At 32.7% G+C, this 24,061-nt stretch overlaps 6 protein-coding genes across 14 annotated transcripts in view; 5 read left to right on the top strand and 1 right to left on the bottom strand.

The window, feature by feature from the left end:
• Window positions 1-21,700, top strand: part of LOC145312140 (tudor and KH domain-containing protein homolog) — a 189,006-nt gene extending 167,306 nt beyond the window's left edge. Inside the window, exons 2-8 of the mRNA XM_080151286.1 lie at window positions 17,907-18,017; window positions 18,303-18,754; window positions 18,981-19,089; window positions 19,549-19,644; window positions 19,814-19,923; window positions 20,584-21,127; window positions 21,303-21,700. Coding sequence (XP_080007412.1) covers window positions 17,928-18,017; window positions 18,303-18,754; window positions 18,981-19,089; window positions 19,549-19,644; window positions 19,814-19,923; window positions 20,584-21,085 — 1,359 coding nt within the window. The 5' untranslated portion in view covers window positions 17,907-17,927 and the 3' untranslated portion in view covers window positions 21,086-21,127; window positions 21,303-21,700. The remainder of the gene's footprint in view (window positions 1-17,906; window positions 18,018-18,302; window positions 18,755-18,980; window positions 19,090-19,548; window positions 19,645-19,813; window positions 19,924-20,583; window positions 21,128-21,302) is intronic.
• LOC145312037 (uncharacterized) overlaps window positions 1-24,061 on the top strand; it is a 242,459-nt gene that overhangs the window by 167,313 nt on the left and 51,085 nt on the right. The window lies entirely within an intron of this gene.
• The window catches only part of ND-24 (NADH dehydrogenase ubiquinone), a 217,824-nt gene that overhangs the window by 167,308 nt on the left and 26,455 nt on the right, over window positions 1-24,061 (top strand). The gene's annotated exons all lie outside the window — the stretch shown is intronic.
• Window positions 1-24,061, top strand: part of Ssrp (structure specific recognition protein) — a 207,279-nt gene that overhangs the window by 167,308 nt on the left and 15,910 nt on the right. Inside the window, exon 2 of the mRNA XM_080151200.1 lies at window positions 23,673-23,758. Coding sequence (XP_080007326.1) covers window positions 23,701-23,758 — 58 coding nt within the window. The 5' untranslated portion in view covers window positions 23,673-23,700. The remainder of the gene's footprint in view (window positions 1-23,672; window positions 23,759-24,061) is intronic.
• On the bottom strand, window positions 1,026-16,988 carry sgl (UDP-glucose 6-dehydrogenase sgl). 9 transcript variants are annotated; one of them, XM_080150987.1, is made up of 12 exons: window positions 16,872-16,988; window positions 15,539-15,555; window positions 14,084-14,176; window positions 13,126-13,176; window positions 11,958-12,506; window positions 11,623-11,801; window positions 11,121-11,299; window positions 8,897-8,979; window positions 6,721-6,826; window positions 5,970-6,027; window positions 2,889-3,008; window positions 1,026-1,945 (listed from the first exon to the last, which is right to left on the bottom strand). In XM_080150987.1, exons 3-12 carry the CDS (start codon window positions 14,171-14,173, stop codon window positions 1,879-1,881), a joined length of 1,482 nt encoding a protein of 493 aa, XP_080007113.1. In that variant the 5' UTR covers window positions 14,174-14,176; window positions 15,539-15,555; window positions 16,872-16,988; the 3' UTR covers window positions 1,026-1,878. The 9 variants fall into 9 exon arrangements, with proteins under 9 accessions (XP_080007113.1, XP_080007107.1, XP_080007061.1 ...); XM_080150981.1 differs by having other exon boundaries at window positions 15,539-15,569; window positions 16,872-16,985; XM_080150935.1 differs by lacking the exon at window positions 16,872-16,988 and adding an exon at window positions 13,914-13,957 and having other exon boundaries at window positions 14,128-14,176; window positions 15,539-15,896.
• Window positions 21,363-23,672, top strand: snRNP-U1-C (small ribonucleoprotein particle U1 subunit C). The gene is made up of 2 exons (XM_080151613.1): window positions 21,363-22,487; window positions 22,828-23,672. The coding sequence occupies exons 1-2, from the start codon at window positions 22,426-22,428 to the stop codon at window positions 23,375-23,377; spliced, it is 612 nt and encodes a 203-aa protein (XP_080007739.1). The 5' UTR covers window positions 21,363-22,425; the 3' UTR covers window positions 23,378-23,672.

Raw genomic sequence — 24,061 nt, 5'->3', positions numbered from 1 at the left:
CATGCGTTTTGCCATATATATTTTTTCCCAGCCGAACTATCATATCTAAAATAATATAATATTTAATCTATGATTTGAACTGACGAAAATATTATAGTATTATATCACTCCTCTGGTAATTGGAGAGGAAAACATAAATTTTCAATGCTCCTCGTTACATTTCATTGCTTTTTTTAGTTTTTATGGAATGTGCAGTTTTTAGAATGAAGGCAAGGTTAGATGACCGCTAAAACTCTTGATATTTCCCATTTTTAGAATGAAGATTACCAGATATTTTATTAATCTAATGTAAAATATAAATGGATATTATGACAGGGGAAAAATTATTGTCATTTAGGTTCCTATCTCTTCTTTTAATTATTTGTTCCGCTGTACATCCAATAAGAGGGAAGGGTATGGTGTAAAGGGGGAAGGGGATGGAGTGAACTTTATTTTAGCCTGCAGAAAGTTACACTTTATTAGAGAACATAAATATCTAATGTAAGATCCAAGTAATAATATATCCATTATTAATCTATACCTAGTTCTCTTAAAATAATAAAAAAAAACTTCCATAACAATTACATCAAATGCCAGTGTTAAGTCAAGATAACACTGAATCTTATAATTTAGAGATGTAAGAGTAAGATAACTATAGTAAGAGTATCTGCGCTCCCTCTAAATAATAAATGTATAGTAAATGTGTCTATTTTAAGAAATCATAATTTTAACTTATAGCCATTGTGCTATTGATTCCTTCCCCCATAATATATATAAAGGGAAGGAAAGAAATCTATTAGTATTGCATTGTACCTAACCTAACCTAATTCTGTAGATAGTAATATCAGTATTGTTATAACTTTGTACCAATAAACTTGTGAATAGAATATCTGTGTTGTTGGGGTTAGAAGCGAAGCTTCTCTACAATAGAAACCATATAACGTTCTTCAGCAGTGTAAGCAGTGTACGTCCACCACACTAAGATATCGGAGTTAAGACAACTATAGTTATAAAGTAACTGCAAAACCAAAAAATAAGAGTTCTAATACAATATGAACTTTTTATTTAAAACTTGCATAGATTTAAAAATGTATAACAAATCACATAGTGAAAGCATAGAAAAAAAGAAAAATAAACTATTTTAAGAAAAGTGAAAATTTGAATAAAATTGTTAAAATCTTGATAGTTTACTATCATAACATATTTACATAGGGTCATATTTTAATATTAGGCAGAATTTTAATAAAACAAATTAAAACTAAATAAAATTAACAACAAATGAAGGTTAAGTGTTTAAAAAATGTGCACAATCATGGAATGATAAAAAGTAATACTTTTAATTAATGTTTTTAAAGTTTTATTGCTAGGGAATACGGAAAAATATAAAAAAAAATTAAGAAACATATGTTCCTTAATAAACTTTTAAAAAGAAAAAGTTAAAATTTAAATCAAAACTTTGTGCTTTAATTTTGACTTCGTAAAAAAAGTGTGATTTCAACATTAAGGACATCCAAGCTTTTTTAAGGGGAGGGGGGCGTAAAATGAGGGATTTCATAGTTTGGAGGGGGATATTAAAATGTTTTTTATTATCAGGGGGTAAAATGAAGTGTTTTAAAGTTTTAGGGGGGGTAAACGCCCCAACCCCTTTACCCCTCAGGGGTCCATGTTCAAAAGAAAATTTAATTACATAGATATTATTACAGAAGGATCATTTTTAAAATTCAATATTGTTTGAAAGGTTGACTTGAGGTTACAGGATAAATAACAAATATTACAGGATGTTTCAACTTGAATTAAAATATGTTGAATAAATAACAGGATGCTGAAAATGTTAAGATTTTTTTACAGGCTGCTGAAAATCTTTGGAATGTTTTGCAGATTTTTTTTGCGGATTTTTGTCTAATTGATGTGAGGACAGGGTGCGGGCAAGAAAGGAGATTCCACTCGAGCATCAGCTGGGCCAGAACTGAGCCAATAGGAATTTCGAAATAGTTTACATTGATTTTTTTGAATATTTTGATAAAAAATTATAAAAATACAAAAGTCTGGAAGACAAATAAAATTAAATATTCTAATTTTAAATGCTTGTCAATAATTATATAAATATGTCAAATACTGTACAGTTTACATGATGTTGATTAATTGTTTGCTATTTAATTGATTGATCTCGTCTTTAGTGATGACCATTTTGTAAATTCCTACAAAATAAAATTACAAATTAAAAGAAATTTACAAATATAAAGAAGTAAAGATTTCTGAACTAATTAAGTTCACCCTTTTCGGAAAGCTTTAATTGGGTCCCGAGATGATTTGGGCTTTTTTATCTTCCAACTTACTCCTTTGGGTGGTTTTAGGCTATGTTTCTGCCAATTTGATAACCCTTTAAATACAAGGCAGCCAGATGCTAGGGACGCAGCCGCTATTTTATTATATTCAATACTCAAATTAATATACTTAGGAATTTAAAAACAATTTAAAGTCACAGAAAATGTATAAGTATCCTATATATAATCAGAGGCGTGCATAGATTCACTATGTGGGGGGGGGGGAATTTAAACCATTAGTAGTAAAGAAAGGGGGAAGGCAGACCTCTCTAATTTCAATGTGTAGGGGGAATATTGACACCCTAACATCACGCCACTGAAAAATCTATTATAAAAAATGCCCCATTGTTTTATCCATGAATAAAGTTAGTTTGTTTATTTATCGCACCGTATTATAGACAGCTTTCCGCGAATATCAAAATGAAAAATTTAAAAAAAATGGTATTAATTTTATGATTTTTATTTAAATTTAATAGCGAATGCTTTTTCAGTATGGCTAAGAACTGTTTCTAATCCAGAGAATATTAATATGTTTCGAAGCAATACTGGAAAAAAAATATTTTTTTAAATATCAGGGAAGCTCACCTTTGGCTCAGCCTTGTGCCAATAGTTTCCACGTGAAAGCCCATTTTCATCAATTTCTGATGGTCCAACATTTTTCTGCCGTCAAACAAAAAGGCAGGCTTCGCCATTCCATCAAAAATTCTAAACAAAATATTATCACTTAGAAAAAAAATACAACTTTTTTCTATTGGCTGTATAAAATTTAATTAATTTAATTTAGTAAGCTTTGTGACATTTATGATACTAGAGTTGGCTCGATATAACTATCTCGCTATTGGCTAGGTTTATTCAATGATTTATTTACTTTTTTTGGATTTACAATATAAAATACGCTCTATATTTCTATAAAATCCTTTTGTGGCATTCTTTTACTAAAAACCCACCTTGTATTGGCATAGTTTAATAACCAATTCAAAATTAATCTAATAACCTTTACAAACTGACATTTTAATTCATACATTTTATTTCACAAATTCACTCTCATTAGATTTTTTTGAAAAAGACGACATTGAATATGTTTTTGAAAACATGTTGTGTTCATCACAACATGTTGTAATATACACAGGGGTGGGTTTTTATAAAAAGAATGATGTGTTATTTTTTTTATCTTTCCTTTGTCATGAAATCTATGTACTTTTCTCTGTCTTTCTTTCTCTCCCCCCCTCTGTCTCTTTCTTTCTCTCTCTCTCTGTCAACAATATTTTCTGAAATAATATTTTTCAATTTTATATACTTTAGCATGTAAAGTAAGGCTGTAAAATTGTAATCTTTATCCAATGCTGATGTGGCTCATTTGGTTAAGGCGTCAGGTTTGAGATGTTAAGTTTCAAGGTGAGTGGTTCAAGACCCACCACTGAAAATTTTTTTTCAATCTTATATACTTTGGCATGTAAATTAAGGCTGTAAAACTATAATCTTTATCCAATGCTTATATGGCTCTTTTGGTTAATGCGTCAGGTTTGAGATGTCAAGTTTCAAGGTGGGTGGTTCAAGACTCACCACTGAAACATTATTTTTCTTTCAATTTTATATACTTTGGCATGTAAAATAAGGCTGTAAAACTTTAGTCATTGTCTCATGTGATTTAGCTCTTTTGGTTAAGACGTCAGGTTTGAGATGTCAAGTTTCAAGGTGGGTGGTTCAAGACTCACCACTGAAACATTATTTTTTTTAAATCTTATTTATTTTGGTACATAAACTAAGGCTGTAAAACAATAGTGATTGTCTCTTGCTGAATCAGCTCTTTTGATTAAGGTGTCAGATTGAAGATGTCAAGTTTCAAGGTGGGTTGTTCAAGACTTACCACTGAAACATTATTTTTTTAAAAATCTTATATACTTTGGCAAGTAAATTAAGGCTGTAAAACTATAATAATTGTTTCATACTGATTTAGCTCTTTTGGTTAAGGCATCAGGTTTGAGATGTCAAGTTTCAAGGTGGGTGGTTCAAGACTCACCACTGAAACATTAATTTTTTTCAATCTTATTTACTTTGGCATGTACACTAAGGCTGTAAAACAATAGTAATTATCTCATGATAACTTAGCTCTTTTGGTAAAGGCGTCAGGTTTGAGATGTCAAGTTTCAAGGTGGATGGTTCCAGACTCACCACTGAAACATTATTTTTCTTTCAATCTTATATACTTTGGAATGTTTACTAAGGCTGTAAAACTATAGTAATTGTCTCATGCTGATTTAGCTCTTTTGGTTAAGACGTCAGGTTTGAGATGTCAAGTTTCAAGGTGGGTGGTTCAAGACTCACCACTGAAACATTATTTTTTTTCAATCTTATTTACTTTGGCATGTAAATTAAGGCTGTAAAACTATAATAATTGTCTCATACTGATTTAGCTCTTTTGGTTAAGGTGTCAGGTTTGAGATTTTAAGTTTCAAGGTGGGTGGTTCAAGACTCACCACTGAAACATTATTTTTTTTCAATTTCATTTACTTTGGCATGTAAACTAAGGCTGTAAAACAATAGCAATTATCTCATGATAATTTAGCTCTTTTAGTAAAGGGGTCAGGTTTGAGATGTCAAGTTTCAAGGTGTATGGTTCCAAACTCACCACTGAAACATTATTTTTCTTTCAATATTATATACTTTGGAATGTTTACTAAGGCTGTAAAACTTTAGTAATTGTCTCATGCTGATTTAGCTCTTTTGGTTAAGACATCAGGTTTGAGATGTCAAGTTTCAAGGTGGGTGGTTCAATACTCACCACTGAAACATTATTTTTTTCAATATTTTTTACTTTGGCATGTAAACTAAGGCTGTAAAATAATAGGAATTGTCTCATGCTGAATTAGCTCTTTTGGTTAAAGTGTCAGGTTTGAGATGTAAAGTTTCAAGGTGGGTGGTTCAAGACTCACCACTGAAACAATATTTTTTTAATCTTATATACTTTGGCATGTAATAGCTTTTTGATATTTTAAGTGACTGTTGGTATAAGGTAAATGTTTAAAAATATTTTTTTACTTTTACCAAATATTAATTATTATCTCAGAGAGTGAATATGATAATTAGTGTTAAGGGTAGATTTGAACCATCTGACCTGAACTGGAACATCATCTCTACCCCTTAGCTACAATAACAGACATGAAAGAGAGTAAAATTTTAAATTATACTATAAGAATTATGTTTTTGTCTATCTTGTCTTTTTTCACCACTGATAATTGGTCTCCGTCATAGCTCATTTATAGAATGTTGGTTACCTTATCCGTATGATGTGGGTTCGAGGCTCTCCGAGAGGGGCGGGGTTTTTGTAGTTGTTAAAAATTGGAAGAATTTATAAAACAAAAGTTGTCACAAATATAGGTATTAAATAATTCCATGTTAAAAAGGATGTTTCAAAAGCACATGTTAAAGATTATTTATTTTTTAAAATCTAAATTCGATATTGAAAAAGGATTTTATAATTAAACATTGGTAATTCTACAATACATTTATCAAAAGAAATAAGTAATGAAATTAAAATAACTTTCTTTGAGTTTTCTTAAATACTAAAAGAGCTTTCAATCTGTAATTATTGATGTTCGATTTATCACTGATTGCCTTCGATGTTATGGATGTTATCATGCTCAATAATAAACAGTATTGTCTTACCTCTTATAATCTAAGGTGACAAATTCATCCCAATCTGTACAAATCACCAGTGCGTGAGCTGAAAAAAAGAAATACAATTTTAATAAATGTATAAGTATAGATGTATATCCCAGACAACTATCTCGCCCAAATGGTGGGGATCTTTAACGTATGCTAGCAAATTGTTTTCTGCTCTTTTGTCGCGACTTGGCTGAGTTAATATTTCCGACACTATTAGCTAAGATTCAAAGACCCAATTGAAAGTCGACACAAGGTCTCCACCTCGTGAGCATAAAATTATTTAACCACTGTCCCCTAAGATTCATTCCCCATTATAGCAAACAAAAAGAAAATCAACTTTGCATTCAACTTTTTAGCCAGTCATAAATGATAATTATTGAATCAAAATTGTAAGTTTATACAACAAGAGCAAGCTGTGTTATTTTTCATTTAAGAAATTATCCTATTATATAAAGTAGTTAGAGTTTTTTGTTTGTCCCGAAGGATCTCGCTAACCGCTGAACCGATATTGTTCTCCTTTACAGTGAAGCTTCTTATAGGTCCTGGGAAGGTTTTAAACTATTTTTGGAGAGGGTGTCTTCAACCCCCTCCCCCCACAAAAAAAAATATTTTTTCAACTCTTTTGAAACTCAAATTTAAAATGGGATGAGGTCGACTTTTCCCCCTCGTACCAGTCCCCTAGAGGCTTCTAGGGGCGTAGCCGCTAGTAATATATATAGACCGAGATTTTTAGTTTATGTACAAATTTTACCTTTTTCAGCAGCCTCATAAGGGTCCTTATGGCATGTGACCAGCCTCTTGAACTGTTCTGGCTTGTCTGGATCCTCCAGGTCAAACTTTACCTGGCTGGCAGATACCTGAACACAAATTAATCATTTGGGACAATTAGACATACCCAGGGAGGGAGAGAACATTGGGATGTTTATTAAACTAGTCCCCAAAGTCTTATAAAATTGTTTTCTTATTCGTTGGTTTAACAACTTTGGGGCCTTTAGTGAATGATAATTGGTTGGTCCATTAAATTGAGTGTACACACGTTTCAGCCACTTATTGTAATCTACAGAAGGAAAAATTATGTGTATTATCATTGGGGATGTACATCAATTTATCGACCATTGTCTTGTCTCTTTAATTACCTGGGGCATACCAGGGTAATTAGAAAGTGAAACGTTTGTGCGCCCATTGCATTGGGGCGGTCTTCAACTCCAAGTTTGAGCACTTCTTAACTTGAGGCGTTGTATTATAAGAGCTCCTTATAATACCTCACCTAACTAGTGTTTGGCAGGTGCTCTTTGAGTTTAATCAAGAAGGGGGGTAGGGGGGAGCATTGGACTGAAAATTAAACTGTTACCCAAAGTTTTATATTCACTTTATGTTTTTTGTTGGCTCAAAATTTTTTATTGAATTTTGATTGGTTGGTTCCAATCTTGTAGTGTCTATACTTTTCAATCAATAATTCAATATTCAGGGGGCTTGATTAAGAGTATCATTAAGGATGCATATCAATTTATCGTCCATTTGTTTTATTCAATGAGATCCATGGTTTGACCGTAAAAACAGCTGCCAATTCTTAGCTATATTATACATTTACAATTTTACATAAAGATTATTTTCAAGTAGAAATTATTTCAAGTATTTCTTGACGTTTATAATACTTTACAACACAATTTACCTACGAAAAACTATCAAAATTCTTCTAAAAATGACATTAAACATAAATATTTTAGTACGCTTTATCAGTGAAATACCGGAATTTGTTATATTTGTGACGTTTGTGCTTCTTTAATTTTCTCAATATAAAAAGATAAGCAATAAAAGAATATTTTTAAAATCGAGGCTTTTCTATAAATAGGGTCGGTCAGTCCAAACGTCTGCAACGGTTAGCTATTTTTGTTAATTTAGACAAGTTAGAATTTTCCAATCCATTCAAACTCTGCATTATGATAGGTAAGATTTAGGAAGCGTATCAACTCTATGTTCGTTAACACAAAAAATTATGTTTTTTAACCTTGTTCACAACATTTTTTTATGATATATATTTAATTATCCTATTCATCTGATTTTTGGAATAATGAATCCTAGAACAACAAGAAACAATATTATAAGTGAGGCATCTCTGTAATCTAGTCCTAAATACGTAAGTATGTCCTGAAACAGTTTAATGTATTTCAGCACTTAGGCAAGAAATTTACTGACAATTTTGTTTAGGCCTTTTCACTTATATTCTGCTTTATCAATTTAGTCACTTTACAATTGTTAATGTTCGTTTGTCCTACCGTTTCAGAGCTTTTTTGGTTGTTGGCATCCCTGTGAAATAATGATTTATGGTTCATGATTTTTATATTTCTTGATCGATGTAATAAAAAAATTAACCAAAACAAAATTTATTTTTAATAAATCCATGAAACACCCCAAAAAATCAGTTACTAATTTCGGGTACCCTTATTTCTTCGTCCTTGATTTTTTTACATCATCAGTAGTTCAAAGAACTATATAAACTTATCACCTATTCAAATAATGACATTGTTTGCTATTCTTAAGTTTACACATTTACATGATGAGATAATGTTATGAGAGCAAACATTCTTTCTTAATTTTGATTCACTTAATCAAGAGTGTTCTAGATATTTCTTATTCTTGGCTTTTCTTCTTTAATCTAAATATTTTATTATACTGATGGAAAAAACTCGTTAACAACAGAACCTATTGATTTCTCCATTTTATGAGCTCTACAAAGGCCCTAGGATTGTTTTAGGCTATTTAATTTCTAAATTAAAGTCTGCTTTTTTTAGCGACTTTGCTGTGTTAATATTTCTGACGACTTTTAAATGCCCAAGTTGAAAGTCGGTACAGGGTCCCCGCTCCGTAAACACACAATTATACAAAGAGCTGACAGCTGGCTGCAAACAGCGGATTTAAATCCTTACCTTAGGATCATAGATAGATAGATGAGCACCCTCTTCTAATAAATGCTTGGACACATAGATGGCAGCGGATTCTCTTGTATCACCTAAAAATTAGATTTCCATAAATATTAGGATCTAGTGCAGTTCTCGGTAAAATGTTCCTGGTAACGATTATCTCTAAAATCTATGAACTTTAAAAGAAGCCAAATGCCAGACGGTGGAACGTATAAATTATGGTCACACAAAAGTTTCAACGACAAAACAAGATCTACAAATAATCTGGAAAAGTCATGACTAAATTATGTACAGTTATCTCACAGTGCATATTAATGAGTGAAAAAGAGCGGTTTTTCTTTAGTAAAGCTTTCCCTGTGTTTCAACGGATCTTGACAATTCCAGATTACCTATAGGCTGCTTATTATGATGTGCGGGCACGACATGTACGTTCAGCCTTTTGGCATCTAGCAGCCTTGAAAGTTAATAGAGTTTTGGAGATAATCGTTACCAGGAATATTTTATCATGAACTGCACAAGAATGAAATATTAATATTGGTAGAATACACTATATTGCCAAAGGACCATCCACAACCCGATGTTGTTAGGGTTAATGGGTTGTCCTTAGGGAATAAAAGTGATTCTACTAAATTAATTCTTTTATCTAAAATGATTATGTTATGCTATCACCAATATACGCCAAAGACCTAAATCCTAAACCTTATCAATTAAAAGAAACAAATGATATCAAAACTAAAAATATGCATAAAAGCCTTTTTGCCAGCTCCTTTATTGGAAAATAACTTTTTCCATATTACTAAATCTTTTTCTAAATAAAAACCTAATTCATCCAAAAAAAATCCCAAACCTTTCAAAACGTTAATTGTGAATGTATGAAAAGAAACAAAACAATATGATTCAACTGTAGGCAATATTTGCTGATTATTATCTTGAATAAACAAAAAAAAAATAAAAATAGAAATGTTGTTATAACTGAAAAAAAGATAAAATCTTGGAAATATTGCCATGAAAGAGCTCTATCAAACAAATTAAAGTATAATGGCAAAAAATAAAATATATGGGGAAGTTTATTAAAAAGTATTCTCTGAAAAATTCTTGGTATCCGTGATTCTACCTGTTCTATATAGTGAACCAAACATATATTGAAACATATAATTTTCTTTTAAGTAGTTTTATTTTACTTTATAACAAAATTTTATTTTGACAACCTTAAGAAGTCTAGGAATCACAATTTCAAGTACTTAACCCTTACAGATCGGGGGAGGGGCTCCTAGAGCCCCCCCCTCTAGTTTTTTCAATCTCATTTTTTTGTAGTTAAGATGGAGTGCTGTGACTTCATGACTTTTTTAGTTTAGTAATTTTACGTCGGCAAGAGTTGATTTTATTATGATATCTGGTCTGTGTCGGTCGTGGTGTCTGGTCAAAGTCGGTTGGGTAGCACCAAAATTAGAAAAAAATTCTAAATAAATCTTAATTTCTACATTATGACTTTTGTGTATAAGGAGAAACTTAAAATTTTTTTGGTGAATACTTAGATATCAATGACCTTCTGAGAAAAGTTGTGTTATGACCGTTTGACCGCTTCCTGACCGACTTTATGACCGATTGTTGTCCAGCTTTTACTACAGACATATATCATGAATATCGTGGCTTCTATTACAGCTAGAGTCCTATAAATTTTTTTTGGTAAATCCTTGAGCAACATCAAACAGATAAAAATATTAATTGGCGCCGCCAACCGCCGTTTTACCGCCGTAACCGCCGAAAATGGCGGTTTCCGTTATTTTCCGTTTTTTGGCGATGATCAGAAAAAGTAATTTTTTTTGTTATGAAAAATAAAAGTTCGTCCTAAAATTTGGTCATCCTAGCTGCGAAATTGGCCGCTCTACAGCTGTTTTAAAATTTAGCGGCTGGCCGCTAAAAAGTGGCTAAGGAGCGGCCTGGCCGCTATGACTAGAAAAAGTAATTTTCTCTAAAAATACACATGAACCACCAGAAAAAAATTTTACGTCTTTATCTGTAACAGTAACCGAGATAGAGGGGGGGGCTCTTGGAGCCCCCCCCCCCCCCCGATCTATTAAGGTGGGAATTGGGGCCCGAGCTGCAAGGGTTAAACAAGCACTAAAAAATACCTTTAATGAATTTACCCCTTTTATACAGAATATTTGCATTTATTAGTATAATAGAGCTCTTTCAAACCAGCTGACAAATGTGTGTGTTAATCAAAAACCTTTCGCCACCCTTCCTGTATTCTTCTTAAATGCAAAGCCAAGGATACAGATCTTCTTGTCAGTCACGGTGTTGAACAGGCTCTCCACGACCTTCCTGGCGAACCTGGACCTCTGGAAGGTGTTGAAGGACACCACCTGGTTCCAGTACTCGGCAACCTCGGGCAGGTTTAGGCATTCACTAAAAAAAGTAAATTTAATTATAACAAATAGATTAATAGATAGGGCTAGTTCTTTGGAGCTCTAATTGTCATTGCTTGAGCATGAATTGGATTATTTTTTAGTAATTCTTGTTCAAAACTTTAGGGTTTACATCGAAAAAGTGAATCGATTTGTTTTTTTTTAAACACCCTTTATATTGAAGCAAAATTAGACAATACATTTCATTACTTGTGAAGAGGGGGGGGGGGAGATTCACTATCCTATTTCCAGCCTTTTAAGGAGTCTCTTTTACATTTTTTTTTTAGAAAGAATACATTTAATGAAATTATTTTTTTTAGTTACCTTATATAAACCAGATTGAGAATATCCTTCTGGAAACAGGACCCTCCAAATCCAACGCTGGCCTGCAAAAATTTAGGCCCAATCCTGGTATCCCTGCCAATGGCCCTGGCGACCTCGGAAACGTCGGCACCAGTGGCCTCACACACAGCAGATATAGAGTTGATACTTGAGATCCTCTGCAGGGATAACAGATAATTAATAAAGCTTTCCCGCCAAATATTATTATTTTTTTCCCGCCATTTTTAATATCTTTGTATTTTTACTTTAACAGATCTCTCTTTTTTCAAATCTTTGAATTAAAAATAAATAGGTTTATATTAAATTATCCATTCCTGTGCAAGGAAAGCGTTAGCAGCCAACTTGGACAACTCACTGGACCAAGTGTTCATTGTAATGATCCTTTCCTCTGGCACCCACTGCTTGTACACGCTGGCCAAAGCATCCACGGCCATCTGGCCCTCAGCAGTTTCCTCGCCACCAATAAGAACACGGTCAGGTGACAGAAGATCTTTCACAGCTGTTCCTTCAGCAAGAAATTCAGGGTTGGAGAGAATTTGATAGCTGACATTTTGTTTAACATTGTGCTTTAGGATGTTTCCAATGCTTTCGGCAGCTCTGACTGGCACTGTGGATTTTTCAACAACAATTTTCATGCCAGATCCTTCTTCAACAGTTTCAGCAATCATACGTGCAGCTAGCTCAACATATTTCAGATCTGCTGCCTTGCCACAGCCCATGCCAAAAGTTTTGGTTGGTGTGTTGACACAGATGAAAATGATGTCAGCTGATTTAATGGCGGACTCAATGTCGGTGGAGAAGATTAAATTCTTGCCGCGACATTGTTCCACAACTTCGGCAAGGCCAGGCTCATAAATGGGAAGCTCCTAGAAACACACATTAATACATTATGTCAATGAAATATAGTAAAATAAGAATGTATTTAGCTACATCGTAATTTTTTCCAGTGTGACTTCGAAACCGTATTATAGGCAATTTTCTACGAATTAATCAAATAAAAATCCTAAAAGTAATACGAGTTTTGTTTTTAACAAATATATGTCTATAACCTGCCAAATTAAATTAATTCATGAAAGAATATTATAATGCATGAAACAAATGTTTTCTTAGAATTTCAATCCCAAGTTGTTAATTATTAAGAATCAAATAAAAGCAGTTGTTTTTATGTTTATAGCAAATGTCTATTCATTCTCAGGGAGGGAGGGGATATTGGGCTGTTTATTACACTAGTCCGCAAAGTTTTCTTATTCGTTGACTTAACAACCTTGGGCACTTTTATTGAATATGTATTGGTTGGTTTGTTTAGATGGAATTCAAACGTTTCAAAGACTAATTGTAATCTACAGAAGGGGTAATTTTGTGTATCATCATTGGGGATGTACATCAATTTATCGGCCATTGTCACATCCCTTTAGATCCCTTCTACATATGAATGTATCAATTTTTATCGTAAAGTTTTCACTTTTAGTGTAAGCCAATTTTTACCTTTGAATTCCAAGCTGCAATTCTCTCAGCTGATTTGTCAACAACAGTAACCTAAACAAAAAAAATACATTGAAATATGTTTTTCATGAATCATTATGAAAATTCATCAGAAATGAGTAAAATCAAACAAGTATCACCAAAAAATTTCGTTCAACTTTTCATTAATGCTATACGGTGTTGAATTTGTTTCCAAAATATCAATTATAAGAAGTCACCTTGGGCGTATTAATCAACAGATCAATTAAAATATTAAAACAATTGCTTCTACGCCACTAGAGGCATCTAGGGGCACTTTAGGGGAGGGAGTCGATCCCTCCTCTTTCAACTTTAGTTTTTAAAAGAAAAAATTAAAAACCTTTCCAGGAACTATCAAGACACTGCTGGTCTATAATAACAATAGGTAAGACCTCTCACATAACCAGTTTTACTGGTAATAATAAGTTTATACCTGAATATCAGGACACTGCTGGGCTATAATACAACAGGTAGGACCTTTTACATAACCAGTTTTCCATGTAATAATAAGTTTATACCTGAATATCAGGACACTGCTGGGCTATAATACAACAGGTAGGACCTCCCACATAACCAGTTTTACTTGTAATGATAAGTTTATACCTGAATATCAGGACACTGCTGGGCTATAATACAACAGGTATGACCTCCCACATAACCATTTTTCCATGTAATAATAAGTTTATACCTGAATATCAGGACACTGCTGGGTTATAATACAACAGGTAGGACCTCCAACATAAAAAGTTTTACTTGTAATAATAAGTTTATACCTGAATATCAGGACACTGCTGGGCTATAATACAACAGGTAGGACCTCCCACATAACCAGTTTTACTTGTAATAATAAGTTTATACCTGTATATCAGGAAACTTCTGGGCTATAATACAACAGGTAGGACCTCCCACATAACCAGTTTTCCTTGTAATTATAAGTTTATACCTGAATATCAGGACACTGCTGAGCTATAATACAACAGGTAGGACCTCCCACATAACCTGCACCCAGGCAACAAATCTTGGAAATTGTCATCTTCTGAACAAAAAAAAAGATATTAATAACTGCCCTCTCCCTCCTGAGAAATTTTAAGAATGCAAAAATTGGATAATTTTTGAAACAATGTTTTAGAGTCCAATCTAATAAAAGAACGAAATAGTAAAATTAATCTGTTACCACCAAAAAGATTTAAAACATAATTGGCCAACTAAGAACTAATTTTAAAATAAAAGGGATGTTATCTAAATTGTACACTAATATACTTTTTAGCTCAAAGGGGACACTTATATAGTATACAACTTTTCTATTGGAAAGAGGAAGGGATTGAGAGAGTCAGTTACTGAAGAAGATGCTTATAGAGATACAACGCATTTAAAAAATTAAAAATGTTTTTTTTTTCTGTGAGAGAAATTTTTAACATACCCTCATTATTAATCTACAAAAATTTTCAATTACAATATTTTTTTATAAATAAATATGACACAATTTATCACTAAAATACATACCAAAGGCTACGCCACCAAATGGGGACGTTAAAGTCGGGGGGGGGGGGGGGGGGAATATTGGGGTATAGTCCTTTCCACGACATCCCTCCATAAGGAGCGATTAGTCATATTTTTAAAATGGCTTTTTATAGGTTATTTTAGGTTAGGTTAGGTTATATTGTGTTAGGTGATTGCCCCACAGGGTTAGGTAATTGGCCCCGCAGGGTTAGAGCCCCCCGCAGGGGCTAGAAATAGGAGAAAAGCTACTGTGAAAAATACGAAGAATCGCTCCTTATGGAGGGATGTCATGGAAAGGACTATACCCGAATATTGCAATAGACTTTTGGGGGTGGGTAATTTTGTCTAACTAAGGTGGAAACCTTCTGGGTGACCAAATTATAAGGTTATTAATTGTCCTTGGAATCACCATTTGAAAATGATCACGGTAATAGAACAACCATTAAAATGGACATACGGGCTACAGTTAATAGGACTATTCTAACGTGCCTTTATTAACGATCAGAGCTACTAGTTATGGACGGGTGAACGGACCAATCAAATTTTATAGAAAAGCTTTGCTTGTTAAAAAAGAATGTTGTTATTAGAGAATTGAGAAAGAAAATATAAAACTAACTAAAATGTGTTAATTTTTTTTAATTGAATGTAATTCTGAAACATTGTATTAGAAAAATAACACCTGCACCTATTTGCAGCGTAGCTACTCAATAGTATTATAAAGTATAATAGTACTTCCTTAATTTAAAATACTTCCGCTTTAATTTTGTATTTTTCTTAGTTTAAAGAGTTTTTATGATAACATTAAAAGGTTTACAATTTTTTGCTTTCATTAATATTAATCACAAATTTAAAATATAAATTTTTAACAAATAATTAAATACACTGTAACTAAACCCACCTTTACTTGATTACTGTCTTGGGTGGAGGGGCTTAATTCTTCATTCTTGACCATCCTTATATTGTTATCTATCTATCTATCTATCTTCAGTGTGGTCACTCAAACCTTTTCTAATTAGGAATGCGCGCGCCTTCACAATCAAAATTTCACTAGGAGAGTCAAGAATATATATTTGTGTGGTGTGCTCTAGTGATCTATATTTCACACGTACGTAACTTTGTCTGTTTGTGCGTATTTGCTTGTGTGTATGTTGTGTTTGAGTAAGAAGATAAGAAAATTTGCGTGTTTTTATGAATGATTTGGACAAAATGCTTTGAGATTATTATTTAGCCAATGTTACTCTATGACTATTGTACTTCATACTGAAGAAGAAAATTATATTTTAACAATTGAAAAAAATGTGTATATATGTATAGGTATATATCTTGTATAGGAGATGTTTTGTATATTATCTAAATACATCAATTTGTCTAAGTTTGTCACAAAAATTACGTCAAAATCTGATATGTTAAAGACTTATAATGCATTGACTCATTATATAAAATTAATTAAAGGAATGACTTTTATCATAAATGGCATAATTAGGAACCTTTATAATTTGAGTAAAAAAAGGGAAGGTGTAATGACAATATCTAATTTTCTGTTGTAAAAAGAATATTTAAAAGGAAAACTCAAATTAAGGATAAATGTATTAAAATCTTTTAAAAAGGGGAAGGTATATTGTTCTAAAAAGAAGTGTTGGTATCATACAACCAATATTGTAAAAGAATGTATAGCAAAAAGTAAAAATGAGAAGAAAAATATGGTTTGAATACTGAAATAAACGAAAAATACTTTAACACGTAATAAAACATAGGATGTAAGACCTTTAAAATACAAAAACAAAATGAAAAGATTTTTCGTAAGTTGGCAGAAACATACAATATAAGAAGAATTGGGGGGTAATTATTATCACAAGTGTCTTCGGAATCAAATAAAGTACAGGTGAAAATTAATAATGGTGTGCATATAATACAGTCAAGTATTTAATAACTCCTAAAGAAAAAAAAAATATTCTTTATTTTAGACTAAGTATGATCTTATTAGCTCCGCTTTTGGAAATGTTATCATACTTGCTTTCTTACTTTCTTACAAAAAAATTGGTTGTATTATAGAAATATCGGATTTTAAATTAATCATTCTTTTTCTAGATAATGTACGTCATACTCAAAGATGTTTAGTGGAACGTCCCCTAAACAGACAAAAGATAATTAGTAAAACAACTCTAAAAATATTATTCGTTAGTCTGTCGTAAAAAATTATTAAATTGGTCAAGATATATTTAAACCCCAACCTCTCGGTCTTCAAGCACTAAAAAAAAGAGTCTAAAACAGTAAAATACTATTATTAACAAATTAATTTCAATTTTCTTCACTTTTAACTATTGTTTTTCTTTGAGTAATGGTTTGAATTTCTTCCTCATTTTAAATACATCTAAAAAAGATCATAAAATCATAGAATAGGTTAAAATAACAGTTTTAAAATTGAAAAAGGCAAAATTCTGCTTTGAAAATATTGATATTTTTTGCCTAAATGAAATTAATCTAAAATTATACAATTAAATCTTTAAATATTATTACTAGGTTATAAATAAAGCATGTACAAATGCGAAGGAAATGTCTTAAAAAGAGGAGTTAACTAATATATCCAAAAATACAGGAAGAGTTTGCAATAATTGGAATGTAAACAATTAAATAGCAGAAAAGTTATTTGCCGACAGAGGGGCTTTCTTTTTATGCAAGCTTTCTTTTATTTATTTTTATTGTTATATTTTGAAGTAAAAAGTTTATTTATTGAAAATCAAGGATGTTGAAAATTAAAATGTTAATGGAAACTAACATTGCATTTAAATCTGATTCTTTAAAATGCAAATATTTCCTTTTATACTAATTTATAATTAATACTGACAATCTTCTATAAAACAACGTTTAAACTTAAAATAAGTAAATAAAATTTCATTAATAATTCATAGAATATATCGTAGGCTGGAAATTAAGAATTTTGATTAATGTCTATACTTTAAAAAAAAGGTAATTTATTGAAATCTATTAATTATTTATTATTGTTTTGATAGAAGACGACAATTATTTATAGTTATTTGAGCGCGGCATTCCATAGTCATCTTGCGCAAGACGCGGCTTTTCCCGGATTTTTGCATTATTTTTAATTTTAATTTTAGGTTTTACGGTAAAGTTATAAAACAAAAACTATTTATTTTTGTATGGTAATGCTTATTTTTGTGTTTTAAACTATAATGTTGTATTATAATCTATTTTAATGTAATTGTACGTATTTTGTACTAAAGTTCAAAAATTAAAATTTTCAGATGTGACGAATAAACATCTATAAAATGTCCGATAGGTCTGTGTTAGGTCCCTTATTACTAGGGGCTGCTGTCACGGGGGCGACTGGGGTCTGCCTTTACCTTCTCCTTAGTCAGGTTTGTAAGTTATTAATACGAAAAAAATTGCTAATCGCGCAATATATATTATATATTTTTTATAGGTATATGAATTTACTAAGAGAGTTCGTTAATGAATTATTTGTCAGTTAACCACCGGAACGTTTGAGTTTTTTTAGTTCAGGAAAGCTTCACACGGGTCATGGATGATTTTGAGCTATTTTACTTCTCGCCTTTTTTCTTAGCTTTTATCATTTAATAATTTTTTGAAAGAAACAAATCACCAAGTAAACAAAGGTTTCATTAAAAATTGCATTTTTTTAGGATAAGAAGCTTAACAAGGAGGAAAAAGTAAGTCAAGAACCTGTAACACTAGAAATCTGGGTCGACTCCAAGGATCTGGGCGTTCTGCTGGGCAGACAAGGGTCCAACCTCCGTGAAATTCAAAGTCGGAGCAACACTCGAATTTGGTTCCTAGACACAAACAGCGTCAGCCAGACAAAGAGTAAATTTTTTATCCGCGGAACACAGGACGATGTTCAATACGCTGAAATTCTTATCCACCAGACAATATCAATGCAACCAAAGTTGGAGAAATGTGTGATAAAAATACCCAAGGCGGCGGAAAGCAGTTTGTTGGGCAAGCAGGGCGAGCGCAAACGGCGGCTGGAGGTTAAGTCTAGGTGTAAATTGGAGGTTGATAAATCGCCGTTGACAAACGCCGATGATGAGATTAGCATTATTTTGCGTGGCACCAAGGATCAAATTGATACAGGAAAGGAATAAAAATGTTTTTATTCTAATTTTAAGTCTAAAATATACCTATCCAGAATAAAGTCAGTATAGTCTATGAAATTTGGTTTTTTTTTCACCTGAATTTAAACGTTACCTAAATATGTGTAAACAGTTATGGCTCAATATTTATTTCAATCATATTTTGATTTTTTTTTTAAATATAACCTATCCAAATCGCATTTGTTTATTCCATTACCCGTAAATAGGCAAGAAACTAGTGGAACAAGCAATTCAAGAACATTTATACATCTTCAACAAAGTGAAGAAAAACAACAACCAACAAGCCTTGTCCTACCAGCAACCTTTGTTTCTCAAGGTACTTTCCCAGTTGAAAGGGTTGTACCTACTTGTTAGTTATATAGATGGATATATTATTACCTTAATCTTGCACCAGATTTTCATGATCCCTAAAAAAGTAAAACTTGCAGCAGGCTAAAATAACGATTCTTTCCTTCCATTTCCTTTACCCCATCCCCTCCCCTCCTACTGGAGGAATGAACTGCCCAATTTATGAGTTACATGTTAGAAAGCTAAATTGACGACGATCTTTACTCTGTTATATTATCTACGTATAATCTACATTCATTGTAATATAGAAAAATTTAAGGTTTCGCAGGGTACAAAAACAAAGGTTTAGTTCTATTATTAATCTTTTTTAGGAATTATGAAAGTAAGAATTGTAGGTTTCGGTTGGTTAGGGGTTTATTTTGAGAATTTGGTGGTTCGGGGGAATCTGACTTTCAATCACTCAACTGGGAAACTTGTGTTTGTGTAGTACCAAGACCAGGGTGTTGATGATCAGGACTGTGATATATCTCCCAGCATTGGACAGGAAATCCTACGCAGCTCTGGATCAGATCAATTGGTACAGGTATATTTTACATATTTAACAGCGATTCTGTTTTTACCTACGAAAATATTACTTACATTTTAACAGATTTTCTTTTGATTATTACATTTTACACAAGATTATTTTGAAATAGGTAGGTATGCATTATTATAGTTAACTGTTATTTTGTCTAACTTTTAAAATTTTCCAGGTATACGTGTCCAGTATAGCTGATCCGAGCAGATTTTGGGTGCAAAATGTTGGGCCCAGTTCTATTGAGCTTGACAAGTTAACTGAAGAAATGACGCAATATTATTCCAGGCAGGGTTAAATACGCCAGCATTAGAATCTTAAATGTTTGGGAAGAAGGGGGGGGGGGGGGGCGAAAGTGACACTTTTTGAAACCAAAACTAAAAGTCAACAAAGGAACTCAACTAAAAAAAAGAGTTACAGGTCTGAGATTTTGCATGGCAGTTGCTTTATAGGGGTAAAATATGGAACTGTGAAGAAACGGCGGCGCAACCGCCGAAAACCGCTGAAATTTTTTTGCCTTTTCTCGGCGGTTTTCGGCGGTTGCGACGCCGTTTCTTCACAGTTCCATATTGTACCCCTATAAAGCAACTGCCATGCAAAATGTCAGACCTGTAACTCTTTTTTTAGTTGAGTTCCTTTGACTTTTAGTTTTGGTTTCAAAAAGTGTCACTTTCGCCCCCCCCCCCCCCCCCCTTTAAAGTATAAGTATCAGCCCTTTTGTAGCAAAACACATTACTTCTTTAATTAAATAGATTTAGGCAATACTAATCTCGACTTTTTTTTATATTTAACACAAGTATTTGTTTTGAAACATTGCTATGAAGGAATGCAATAGACTTTAATGCAAACGCCCTAAAGATTTTTACTGCATTATAATTTACTGTTTCTAATAAATCTTAATAAAAGTCCTTGTTGGGCATGCTAAAATGTGTTTAACCCTGCTTCAAGGCCAGAAAATCAGCTGTTTCATCGGCTAGACACCGTCTGTCCTGGCGATATTGTAGTGGCTGTGTTCTCTGGCGATTCTTCCTATTATCGGGCCCGTGTAATGACCTACAACCTTGACGAATATGACACCAGTCAATCTACCGTAGACCTAGATTTTGTCGACTATGGCGACTGTGAAGTCAAGCCTATTGCCGAAATATACGAGATTCGAACCGAGTACTTAAGACTAAATTTTCAAGCAATAACGTGCAAGTTGGCCAGAATTCGTCCAGTCCATGGCTCAACCTCTTGGAGTGATGAATGTATAGACGCTTTTGAGCAGTTGTCCTGCTGTGCCCTGTGGAAGCCAATATATGCCAAGATAATCAATAATATCAACAATGAATCAAATGGGGAGAAGTCTGAGGCAAATAATGTCACATTAGAGTTGTATACTCTGGAGGGAGAGAAGAATATTGGCGAGGAGTTGGTGAAGCAAGGATTTGCAACCATTGTCAGATGATTTTTGCCAAATTTAGGCACCAAATTTAGACAGGGATAAAGGGTAATTTTGTCTGAGGAAAAAATAGATATTACAAGTCAACGCAAAAAAGTTCTATTGGCTACTATTGAAAACATATTTTTTTAAAATCTTTGTGCCAGAACTCTTTGCCCTTTCTTGCGATAAAACTGTTTTTTTTTATCACAGATACTTTTTATCATTTTATCCCTAAAATTAGCAAACATTTTCAATAGCAAAGGCATTATATATATAAAATATAATTCATTATACAGGGATATAAAAATAGAAAGAAAATAATCTTTCATTGACCTATCCTTGTTTCGTGGCTTTTAGTAGACGCAAAGTAGAACCTCAGCTAAATAAACTAGTCTCATTATTGTAGTTTGCAAAAAGGTTCCAAATTTTTAAATATACTTTTATTTTAATGATACACATTTTTCATGAACTAAAATTTCTTTAGGTACATCATGAATTGAAATTTTTTTCCTGCCATAACTTGAACTGTGTTCATATGTATTTGAAATGATGGTATCTTACTTTTGCATATCGGCAAATCGCCTTTAATCATATACAAATAATATTATTTCTTTAAAAATCTATTAAACAGAAGCTTCCTATATTAAATATATCTCCAAATCTGTGCCTAATTAAAATATAGCAGACAGTAGTTTTACAAATGAGCTTCTCTAAATGTACCAAATAAGTTTCTTATTTTTCATTGCTCTAAAACTGTTTTGCCCAAAATGCTTTTTTGAAGTTAGTCAGAATCTATATTTTTAGTCACTATGCTCATAAAAATGTATTTTTATAAAAGTTAGATTTTTGTTAAGTTTTTGTTTTTATTTAATTTTTTTTCTTTAAACACTGCTCAAACATCAAATTCTCTTTTTATTGTCTTCCAATGACATTAAGATTATCTTCCTTTCTAACAACAGGTCACAAAAATGAAATTATAAAAACTCAAAAAATGAATATATTTAATAGAAAAAAGTCTAATTTGAAACTATTTACAAGCAGCCTTATTAATAATCACATAATATCATAATCAAACATAAATGGCAGAATCTGTTAAATCTTCTAGTGGATCGCCTGTAACAACCCTCTCATATTTATTGTCTTTTTTTTCAAAACCTTTCGTTTAAGGACTTTTGAGGAATTTTAACAACATAACCTAGAAGTTCATAAGTTAACATTTTTTCAAAAAAGATTCAAGAAACAAGGGTGGAGCAAAAATGGTGTTCCATGAAGGGTTGAAGGAATTTTGCTAAATAAATTTTCAGTTGTTTAGTTATATAGAATTATATGAATATATTACAGGGATATTTTTTGCAGACTCTAAAATGCCAAAATTTTACTGTGACTATTGCGACACATACCTCACTCACAACACACCATCCGTTAGGTAAGTCAGCCTTTTTATAAATATACATAGAAGTGGCTACGCTCCAAAGGGCTTCTGGGGACACCGTTAAGTGAGGGGGGGAAGGGTGGGTTTAAGCCTTATTTATTAGTTTTGTAAAGAATGGGTATGTAGAGAGAATAAAATTTCTAAGAGGAACCAAATGTAATGACAAAAACTACCATAATTGTTGTAATCTATTATGAGTTTTGCATTTCTGTACCATTAAGCAGTTGTGCTTTTTAAAATAATTTTTTATTTTTTCCTGTTTGTAGTATATAGTTTATATTGAGATCTTCCTTTTTATTACAAATATTATACATCAATATTGTTTTTTGTTTAGGAAAACTCATTGCAATGGTCGTAAGCACAAAGAGAATGTAAAGCTGTACTACCAGAAGTGGATGGAGGACCAAGCCCAGGCCCTCATCGATGCGACCACAGCTGCCTTCATGTCGGGCAAGATCAACACCGGTGGTGGCGGCGGGCGTGGCAACGCCATTCCTCCCCCACAGGGCATGGGCGGACCCCCAATGCGTCCCATGGGCCCCGGACCAATGGGCCCGGGAGGACCGATGGGTGGACCAATGGGCGGACCGATGGGACCTGGCGGGCCAATGGGTGGTCCTATGGGGCCTGGAGGACCTATGGGCCATGGACCGATGGGACCAGGAGGTCCCATGGGTGGACCTATGGGGGGCCCAATGGGTGGGCCTATGGGCGGACCTATGGGAGGACCAATGGGGGGACCGATGGGTGGCCCAATGGGACCACCAGGCATGAGAATGGGTGGACCGATGGGACCTGGAGGTCCTATGGGTGGGCCCATGGGAATGGGTGGCATGCGGCCCCCAATGGGAGGGCCCGGATGGGGGCCTAGGGGTCCTTACTAAAATGGTTGAAGTGTCTGTATAATGAATATTGTATTTAAATAAAATGTTTGTATTTCTTCGTATAAATATCTAACTTGTATTTTTTTTCTCCATTTTTCTTACAAAAATTATAATAGTACTTTCCTCAGTACATAATGTACATTTTTATATTTGTAAAAAGATGAACATAGAAAAAATAAACATACACTTATGGTTTAAAATCACTTAAAATCAATTCAAAATTGTTATAATAAAAATGTTGTAAAACATTTGAAATATTTGCATTTTTAATCTCTGTTTGTTTTTGTGTTACAGACTATAGTTTATCTCTGGAGTGATTGAAAATGGATTTCTTGGAGTATCCGAGTATGAGCTGTGAGCTTAGAGGGGCTATGAGCTCTGGTAATCTTTTCTCAATAAATAAATTTTTCAAAAGATAATGTATTAGATACCTATTTATTATTTAGATTTATATCATGTTCCAATATTTCGTCCCATTTTAATTAAAACTCACAGCCGCTAATTTGGAAGGCACAAATATTAAAAAGATTCAAGTCATATTATAAATTCTCATAATATCTGTGGTTTACAGCTATATAGAATTAAGGATATGCATGACTAAGAAAACCTATGTAAATGAATTTGAATAGGTATTTTTTAAGGTATAAAAGCGATTAAGTTTTTAAATAGAGGGACATTTAGACT

The sequence above is a fragment of the Acartia tonsa genome, chromosome 1 (genome assembly GCF_053477335.1).
Source record: "Acartia tonsa isolate MP-2025a chromosome 1, ASM5347733v1, whole genome shotgun sequence".
Taxonomy (NCBI): Eukaryota; Metazoa; Arthropoda; class Copepoda; order Calanoida; family Acartiidae; genus Acartia; species Acartia tonsa.
Note: the sequence above shows the minus strand (reverse complement) of the source record. Positions and strands in the feature narration are given on the sequence as shown.